Genomic DNA, 10,305 nt, shown 5'->3' with positions numbered 1-10,305 from the left:
CTCCCCAAGTAGGATTCGAACCTACGACCAATCAGCTAACAGCCGACCGCTCTACCACTGAGCTACTGAGGAACAACGGGAAATTCGAGCTCATAGAGTTCAATTCCCATTCTCAACCCATGACCAATATGAGCCCGAAGCTTCCTTCGTAACTCCCGGAACTTCTTCGTAGTGGCTTCGTACCATGCCTCATTTCATAGGGAACCTCAAAGTGTCTCTATTTCATTATATTCCATCCATATCCCAATTCCATCCATATCTCAATTCCATTCATTTAATATCCCTTTGGTGTCATTGACATAAGAGATGTCGTTTCTAGTCTATCTGTTTCTATTTATATATATTGAAAGTTAAGAAATCATCATATAATAATCGAGAAATTGCAATAGAAAAGAAAAAAGGGGGGTTTGTGATGATTTTGAAATCTTTTCTACTAGGTAATCTATTATCCTTATGCATGAAGATAATAAATTCGGTCGTTGTGGTCGGACTCTATTACGGATTTCTGACCACATTCTCCATAACACCCTCTTATCTCTTCCTTCTCCGAGCTCGGGTTATGGAATAAGGAACCGAGAAGAAGGTATCAGCAACAACGGGTTTTATTACGGGACAGCTCATGATGTTCATATCGATCTATTATGCGCCTCTCCATCTAGCATTGGGTAGACCTCATTCAATAACTGTCCTAGTTCTACCGTATCTTTTGTTTCATTTCTTCTGGAACAACCACAAAAACGTTTTTGATTATGGATCTACTACCAGAAACTCAATGCGTAATCTCAACATTCAATGTGTATTCCTGAATAATCTCATTTTTCAATTATTCAACCATTTCATTTTACCGAGTTCAACATTAGCCAGATTAGTCAACATTTATATGTTTCGATGCAACAACAAGATGTTATTTGTAACAAGTAGTTTTGTTGGTTGGTTAATTGGTCACATTTTATTCATGAAATGGGTTGGATTGGTATTATTCTGGATACGGAAAAATAATTATATTAGATCGAATAAGTACCTTGTGTCAGAATTGAGAAATTCTATCACCTGTGTCTACTATTTAGGCAGAATGCCGTCGCCTATTGTTACTAAGAAACTAAAAGAAGAAACTTCCGAAACGGAAGAAAGGGGGGAAGTGAGGAAGAAACAGATGTAGAAATCGAAACAATTTCCGAAACGAAGGGGACTAAACAGGAAGAAGGATCCATCGAAGAAGACCCTTCCCCTTCCCTTTGTTCGGAAGAAAATTCGAAGTTAGAAATACTTAAACTTAAAGAAGATAAAGACCTCCTCTGGTTTGAAAAACCTCTTGTTACTCTTATTTTCGACTATAAACGATGGAATCGTCCAGTGCGATATATCAAAAATGATCAATTTGAAGATGCTGTCCGAGACGAAATGTCACACTATTTTTTTTTTTACATGTGAAAGTGATGGAAAAGAAAGAATCTCTTTTACATATCCACCTATTTTGTCAATCTTTTTGGAAATGATAAAAGGAAAGATACTTTTGTCCACAACTGAAAAACCCTCTTCTGAAGAATTCTATAATAATTGGGTTTATAACAACGGAAAAAAAAAAACAAACATAAACAACGCATTTTTCAATAGAATTGATGCTCTATAAAGGGGGTCTCTGAAACTGGATGTACTTGAAAAAAGGATTGGATTATGCAATGATGAGACTGAACAAGACTGCCTGCCTGAAAGGTATGATCCTTTTTTGAACGGAACCCGCCGTGGAAGCGAAAAAAAAAAGTATTTAAACTCAAGTTTGAATATGAATGAGGCTTTCTCAGAAGAAGGTTGGATTTGGATAAATAAATTTCATAATATACTTCTCACAAACTACCAAGAATTTGAAGAAAAAAAGGAAAATTTTGAGAGAAAATACTTCCTTCCAGAAGAAGGAAAACTTAATTCAGAAAACAGAACGAAATATTTATTTGATGCGGTTACACCCGATAGACATCATCAGAGAATTATAAAGGAATCCATTGGAATAAAAGAAATACGTAAAGAAGTTCCTCAATGGTCATACAAATTGATTACCAGTTTGGATCAACAAGATGAAACAATTTTAGAAGAAACGGCTGAGGATCATGAAATTAGGTCAAGAAAGGCCAACCATGTAGTCATTTTTACAGATACCGAACGTACAAATAGTACAACGAATACTAATGATGAAGTAGAAGAAGTGTTTTTCCTACGTTATGCGCAAGAATCGGATTTTCGTCGAGATATAATCAAAGGTTCTATGCGCGCTCAAAGACGTAAAACAGGTATTTGGGAACCGTTTCAAACAAATATCCATTCCCCCTTTTTTTGGACAGAATCTACAAAAAGTTTTTTTTTCTGCTGATACCTCCCGAATTTGGAATCTTCTTTTTAAGAATTGGATGATAAAAAGTACGGAATTAGAAAATTCCAGTTTTGAGGAAGAGACAAAAGAAAAGGATAAAAAAAGGAAAGGGGAGGAAAATGACCGGCTAGCAGTAGCGGAAAGCTGGGATACTGTTCTATTTGGTCAATCAATAAGGGGTTGCTTGTTAATATCCCACTCGATTTTTAGAAAATATATTGGATTGCCTTCATTGATAATAGCTAAAAATATCAGCCGTATCTTATTATTTCAACCCCCGGAATGGAATGAGGATTGGAGAGAGTGGGGTAGAGAAATGCATGTTAAATGCACCTATAATGGTGTTCAATTATCCGAAATGGAATTTCCAAAAAATTGGTTAACAAAGGGTATTCAGATAAAGATCCTATATCCTTTCTATCCGAAACCTTGGAACAGTTCTAAGAAACGATCTCATCATAAAAATCCAAGGGGAATAAAGGAAAATTCTTGCTTTTTGACAGTCTGGGGGATGGAAACTGAATTTCCTTTTGGTTCTCCTCGAAGACGACCTTCTTTTTTAAAACCCATTTTTAAAGACCTAGAAAAAAGAATAACAAAAAAAAAACACAAAGTTTTCTAGGTCTAAGAGTTTTAAAAGAAAAAACAAAAGGGTTTCTAAAGGACTCAAAAGAAAAAGAAAGCTGGACTCGTAAAAAGGATTTTTTTCAAAAAAAAAGAATAAAAAAGCTTGGCAAAGTAAATCCAATTCTATTAGTTGGATTGAGAAAATTATATGAATCGAGTGAAAATAAAAAAATTTCTCTCAAAGAAAATCAGATAGTTCATGAATCGTCAAGTCGAATTAGATCAATGTCTTGGACAAATTATTCACTAACAGAAAAAAAACAGAAGATCTGGATGATAGGACAAGTACAATTAAGAATCAAATTGAAAAAATAATAAATGACAAGAAAAAAACGTTTCTAATTCCAGATAGAAATATTAATCCTAACGATACAAGTTGTAACGATAAAAGATTAGAAGCGCCAAAAAGCTTTTTGCGGATATTCCAAAGAAGAATTGCTAGATTAATACGTAAATGACACTCTTTTTTAAACTTTTTGATTGAAAAGATATATATGGACACCCTTCTATATCTCATTAATATTCCCAGGATCAATGCACAATTTTCCCTAGACTTAAAAAAAGGAGAGATTGATAAAAAAAAGTTACAATGCTGAAATAAAGAAAGAAGAAGTTGAAGAAAAAAAAAATTCATGTAATTTCGACTAAAAAAGGGCACTTTCAAATATTAGTAATAAGAATTTACATCATTTTTGTGCCCCAGTTGACTTGTCACAGGAATATGTATTTTACAAATTATCACAAACCCAAGTGATTAACAAATATCACATGAGATCTGTACTTCAATATAATGGAACGTTTTTTTTTCTTAAAGATAGAATAAAGAAATTTTTTGGAACACAAGGAATACTTTATTCTGAATCAAGACATAAAAAACTTAGCAATTTTGAAACGAATGGGTGGAAAAATTGGTTAAACAGTCATTATAACTATCAATATAATTTATCTAAGATTACATCGTCTCAATTAGCTCTACAAAAACAACGAAATGGAGTCAATCAAAGTCATACGATTTCAAACAAGGCATCAAGAAAATTGGATTCATATGAACAAAAAAATGTATTTCATTCTAAGAAGCAAAATGCTTATGTAATGGATTCATTATCGAGTAAAACAAAAAATTTTAAAAAACAGTATGGATATGATCTTTTATCACAGAAATATATCAATTATAGAGAAGGGAAGGATTCATATATTTCTCTATCACCATTACAAGTAAAGGGAAGCCGAAAAATTCCCTATAACTACAACACAAATAAACCCCCAATTTTTTATATGCCGGCAGGCATATATATGAGTCATTATCTAGGAGAAGATTGTATTGTTGATACGGATAAAAATACGGATAGAAAATATTTTGATTGGAGATCCTTGCTTTTTGTCTTCGAAAGAAGATCGATATTGAGGCTTGGGCTAATATGGATACTGAGACCCGCATGGATAAAAATACTAAAACAGGAATTAACTATTATTCAATCATTAATCAAATTGATACGAAGGATCTTTCGTATCTTGCGATTGATAAACAAATAAAACCGTCCAGTGGAAAAAACTTTTTTTTGATTGGATGGGGATGAATGAAGAAATACTAAACCGACCCATATCAAATCTGCACCTTTGGTTCTTCCCAGAATTGTTGGGGCTATATGATACATATAGGATTAAACCGTGGATTATACCAACAAAATCACTTCTTTTCCATTTTAATGGAAATAAAACCACCAGTGAAAATAAAAAGCTAAAAAAAAAAGATCTTGAATTAGAAAATCAAAATCAAGAAGAAAAAGAAGAATCAGACCAAGAAGATATTGGATCATATCTATCAAACCAAGAAAAAGAAGTTAACGAGGATGACAGTGACTCATACATGAAAAAGAGTAGAAATCAAAATAAATGGAAGAGTACCACAGAAGCGGAACTAGATTTTTTCCTGAAAAGATATTTTCTTTTTCAACTGAGATGGCATAGTTCTTTGGATCAAAGAATAATTAATAGTATCCAGATATATTGTCTCCTGCTTAGACTGAACAATCCAAAGCAAATTGCGATATCCTCTATTCAAAGAGGAGAAATGCGTCTGGATATATTGTTGATTCAAAAAGATCTAAATCTTACAGAATTTATAAACAAAGGAGTATTGATTATTGAACCTGTTCTCCTATCTATACAAGGAGATGGACTTTTTATTATGTATCAAACCATAGTTATTTCACTGGTCCATAAGAGTAATCACCAAACTAATAGAAAAAACCAACAAAAAGAAAACGGTTATAATAATTCTTTTGATGAATCCATTAAAAGACATAGACATGAAAGGGTTCTTGAAAAGAGAGATGAAAAAAATTATGCTTTTGTTGTTCCTGAAAATATTTTAGCTCCTAGATGTCGTAGAGAATTGAGAATTCAAATTTGTTTAAACTCGGAAAAAAGAAATGTTTTGGATAGAAAGAAAACATTTTACAATAAGAACAACATAAAGAACTGCGGTACTTTTTTGGAGGAGAGCAATCATCTTGATAAAGATCCAAAGAATTTAGATAGAGATAGAAATAAATTAATGAAATGGAAATTTTTTCTTTGGCCAAATTATCGATTAGAGGATTTAGCTTGTATGAATCGCTATTGGTTTGATACCAGTAATGGAAGTCGTTTCAGTATGTCAAGGATATATATGTATCCACGATTTACCATCAATTAATAGTAAATCTCCTTCCTATCTATAACGTGCCAGATATGGCATGATATATGAAGGCAAACAAATGTACCCGCACATTTGTCTTATATTTATTTATATTCTGGTTTCCCGTATAGGATACTGATTCAATGACCTAAGAATCTTCTTCGGCTCAATTTTTCCCTTTATTTTTTTGGGGGGGTTGAAGAACTCGACCAGCCTTTTGTATCTATATCCGGATGAAATTGGAAATTGGATTGATTCATTAAATTTGAAAGTAAAAGGTAGTATATGAAAAAATAAATTTTTTGTGTACACCAGAACCAGATTTTAAAAACTGATATTATTTTTACTGATCGATAAACTCCATTTTTTTATAAAAGAAAAAAAGGAGAAGCGCTCTTTTTATGATAAAAAAATGCATTCATCTCAGTTATTTCGCAAGAAGAAAAAGAATAAAACAAGGGTCCGTTTACTTTGAATTTCAAGTATTAATTTTCACCAATAAAATGCGGAGACTCACTTTCTATTTTGAATTTCAAAAAAAGGACTTTTTATCTCAGAGAGGTATAGGGAAAACTCTGGTAAAACGGCAACGGTTGTTGGCTTATTTGTAAAAAAAATAGAATACGTTATAAAGAATTAATTGGTCGGTTGGATATTCGGGAGCCAAAGACTAGTTAAGTTAATTTGAAGATTTAGTTTGAATTATTTGATTTATTAGATCTTGAATTTTTATGAACTTTGTTTCGTTTTCAGCAATTCATGGAATAATGAATCGGGGAAAAAATATGACTGTATCAACTACAAGAAAAGACCTCATGATAGTCAATATGGGTCCTCACCACCCATCGATGCATGGCATTCTTCGACTCATCATTACTCTAGATGGTGAAGACGTTATTGATTGTGAACCTATATTGGGTTATTTACACAGAGGGATGGAAAAAATAGCGGAAAACCGAACAATTATACAATATCTGCCTTATGTAACGCGTTGGGATTATTTAGCTACTATGTTTACCGAGGCAATAACGGTAAATGGACCAGCACAGTTAGGAAATATTCAAGTTCCTAAAAGAGCCCGTTATATCAGAGTAATTATGTTGGAACTGAGTCGTATAGCCTCTCATTTATTATGGCTTGGCCCTTTTATGGAGGATATAGGTGCGCAGACTCCTTTCTTCTATATTTTCAGAGAGAGAGAATTGATATATGATCTATTCGAAGCTGCCACAGGTATGCGAATGATGCATAATTATTTTCGTATCGGAGGAGTAGCTGCTGATCTACCTCATGGATGGATAGATAAATGTTTAGATTTCTGCGATTATTTTTTAACCGGGGTTGCTGAATATCAAAAGCTTATTACGCGAAATCCTATTTTTTTAGAACGCGTTGAGGGGGTAGGCGTTGTTGGTGGACAGGAGGCAATAAATTGGGGTTCATCAGGGCCAATGCTACGAGCTTCCGGAATACAATGGGATCTTCGGAAAGTCGATCATTGTGAGTGTTACGACGAGTTTGACTGGGAAGTACAATGGAAAAAAGAAGGGGATTCATTAGCCCGTTACTTAGTCCGAATTGGTGAAATGACAGAATCCATAAAAATTATTCAACAAGCTTTGGAAGGAATTCCGGGAGGGCCCTATGAAAATTTAGAAGCCCGACGCTTTGATAAAGCAGGGGATTCTGACTGGAATGATTTTGACTATAGATTTATTAGTAAAAAAACATCTCCCACTTTTGAATTGTCAAAACAAGAACTTTATGTGTGAGTAGAAGCCCCAAAGGGGGAATTGTGAATTTTTCTGATAGGGGATCATAGTGCTTTTCCTTGGAGATGGAAAATTCGTCCTCCGGGTTTTATCAATTTGCAAATTCTTCCTCAGTTAGTTAAAAGAATGAAATTGGCGGATATTATGGCGATACTAGGTAGTATAGATATCATTATGGGATAAGTTGATCGTTAATATGATAATTGATACGACAGAATTACAGGCTATCAATTCTTTTTTCAGATTGGAATCCTTAAAGGGGGTTTATGGTCTTATATGGTTGCTTGTCCCTATTTTTACTCCTGTATTGGGAATCACGATAAGAATACTAGTTATTGTGTGGTTAGAAAGAAAAATATCTGCGGGGGTACAACAACGTATTGGACCCGAATACGCGGGTCCTTTGGGAATTCTTCAAGATCTAGCAGACGGGACAAAATTACTTTTTAAAGAGGATCTTCTCCCATCTAGAGGGGATATTCTTTTATTCAGTCTTGGACCCTCTATAGCAGTCATATCCATTTTACTAAGTTATTCAGTAATTCCTTTTGGATATCGTCTTGTTTTAGCTGATCTCAGTATAGGTGTTTTTTTATGGATTTCTATTTCAAGTATTGCTCCTATTGGACTTCTTATGTCAGGATATGGGTCAAATAATAAATATTCTTTTTTGGGTGGTCTACGAGCTGCTGCTCAATCGATTAGTTATGAAATACCATCAACTCCATGTGTGTTATCAATATCTCTACGTGCGATTCGTTGGGGCATGAACTTTTACCTAATTTTTCTACTTCTGTCACCCTATCTTTGTTAGTGCCGTCTATAATGATTGATGAATAAAAAACTTTTAATTAGAGCAGATTTTGTCAGTTTATTTTTTTTATGTAATGTAAACTTAGGTAAATGTTTTATCACCATATGTATAAAAAGAACGTATCTTATTTAGCTCCTTTATGCCTACTCTAACTAGTTATTTCGGTTTTCTACTGGCGGCTTCAACTATAACTCCCGCTCTTTTTATTGGTCTGAGCAAGATAGACTTATTTGAAATGAATTGAATGAACAATTCAGAAAAAAAACTTTTTCTGTGATATTCTAGTTCTAGGTATTCTATAGTGACTTCCCGCGTCAATTGTCAATTCTTGATCATTCAGATTCGTTTCTCGATTCGGATTTATATTTAAAAATAGATATTACCTCTAATTTTCCCCTTTCAAACAAACCGAAATGATTGAAGTTTTACTATTTGGAATCGTGTTAGGTCTAATTCCTATTACTTTGGCTGGATTATTCGTAATTGCATATTTACAATACAGACGCGGTGATCAGTTGGACCTTTGATTAAGTAACATCTCGTTTTTGATTGACCTCCTCCTTTTTTAATTCACAGGAGGTCAAATTAAGGTTTCTGTTTAAGTTGGTGGAGTTATTTCATTGTAATTCGAGAACAGAATCACGCTCTGTAGGATTTGAACCTACGACATCGGGTTTTGGAGACCCACGTTCTACCGAACTGAACTAAGAGCGCCTTCTTATCACAATAGATAAGACCATAAAAAAGTATTATCTTTGTAGGCCCAATAAACTTTGCATGTCTATAGTATCATAATGTATGTACAATTATGATCGATCTCAATTACTGTCCACGGGAAAAGTAATAGGTAGGGATGACAGGATTTGAACCCGTGACATTTTGTACCCAAAACAAACGCGCTACCAAGCTGCGCTACATCCCTTTCAATTGGTATACAGTATCATTGTAGAGAATCCCTGTCTTGTTTTCCACATCATTATTTCCCCCTATAATAAAAAATTTCGCTTGCAATTTGTTCTTTTTGGTCTCATATAACATATAATAAAAGAATTATTTACATATGAAATCCGTCGGATAGAGAAATGAATATTTGTCGGTAATACTCAGGAAGAGGAGGGCGTCTTTTTCTGTTTTAAGGAAAGGGAAATCTTATCTACCGGGTCGTTGTATATATCCATTTTTGTTAGGGATTTCACGTACTAATACAAGTGATCCTTAACTACATATACATCTGATCATATATGTATTATAATAAAGAAGGAGAGTTTGCAATGCGAGATATAAAAACATATCTCTCTGTGGTACCTGTGCTAAGTACTCTATGGTTCGGGTCTTTAGCAGGGATATTGATAGAGATTAATCATTTATTCCCAGATGCGTTGACATTCCCGTTTTTTTCATTCTAGTTCTAGTTATTGACATGGGAATGGATGAAGAAGATTAGTGAGATAATAAATTATCTGTGACTAATCTTTCTTCCTCTCTTTGTTTTATTCTTTTTTCCCATTTTATTTTCAAAATATAGATCGACAGAAAAGGAAAAAACAAAAGTGGATTCAATCTCAGTGAAACTTGGGTTAAACTCAAAGGGCCTAAGAAAATAGAAATAAATGGGATCTAGGGAAACTAAATAAATCATACAAGATATTTAAATGAAATACTGTATGTACTAGGATTCAAAATAATTGATAGTTAGAAATTGTTGTATTACTTATTTTTTATATTACTCTATTGATTACAACAAAATCTTTTGAAATTTGATTTCGGGTCGAAAATCGAAGAGTTGGGTAAATCCAAAATTCAAGGGAGGTTCATGGAAAAGGGTAAAGATGTTAGAGTAAGAGTTATTTTGGAATGTACCAGTTGTATACGAAACCGTGTTAATAAGGAATCGTCGGGCGTTTCCAGATATATTACTCAAAAGAATCGACACAATACGCCTAGTCGATTGGAATTGAGAAAATTTTGTCCCTATTGTTGCAAACATACAACTCATGGGGAGATAAAGAAATAGACCGAACCCGAGGTAGAGGGTGTGTGTGCTACC

At 33.7% G+C, this 10,305-nt stretch overlaps 1 protein-coding gene, 2 non-coding genes and 2 pseudogenes across 3 annotated transcripts; 3 read left to right on the top strand and 2 right to left on the bottom strand.

Annotated features, from left to right (window-relative positions):
* On the bottom strand, nucleotides 1–72 carry TRNAN-GUU. The gene has a single exon. It is a non-coding gene; the product is annotated as a tRNA-Asn (tRNA).
* A 1,711-nt stretch (nucleotides 73–1,783) lies between these two features.
* Nucleotides 1,784–3,539, top strand: LOC113294863 (annotated as a pseudogene).
* Nucleotides 3,540–4,384: 845 nt separating this feature from the next.
* LOC113297802 (protein TIC 214-like) lies at nucleotides 4,385–5,892 on the top strand. The gene has a single exon (XM_026546384.1). It carries the CDS (start codon nucleotides 4,560–4,562, stop codon nucleotides 5,688–5,690), a length of 1,131 nt encoding a protein of 376 aa, XP_026402169.1. The 5' UTR covers nucleotides 4,385–4,559; the 3' UTR covers nucleotides 5,691–5,892.
* A 483-nt stretch (nucleotides 5,893–6,375) lies between these two features.
* On the top strand, nucleotides 6,376–8,258 carry LOC113294862 (annotated as a pseudogene).
* Nucleotides 8,259–8,898: 640 nt separating this feature from the next.
* On the bottom strand, nucleotides 8,899–8,972 carry TRNAW-CCA. The gene has a single exon. It is a non-coding gene; the product is annotated as a tRNA-Trp (tRNA).
* Between the last annotated feature and the right edge of the window lie 1,333 nt (nucleotides 8,973–10,305).

This window comes from Papaver somniferum, chromosome 7, assembly GCF_003573695.1.
Source record: "Papaver somniferum cultivar HN1 chromosome 7, ASM357369v1, whole genome shotgun sequence".
In the NCBI taxonomy this organism is placed as follows: Eukaryota; Viridiplantae; Streptophyta; class Magnoliopsida; order Ranunculales; family Papaveraceae; genus Papaver; species Papaver somniferum.
The sequence above is the reverse complement of the archived record's forward strand: the minus strand, read 5'-3'. Positions and strand labels throughout refer to the sequence as shown.

Coding starts and splice junctions, on each gene's coding strand:
- LOC113297802 (XM_026546384.1), top strand. CDS start 4,560: ATGGGGATGAATGAAGAAATACTAAACCGACCCATATCAAATCTGCAC.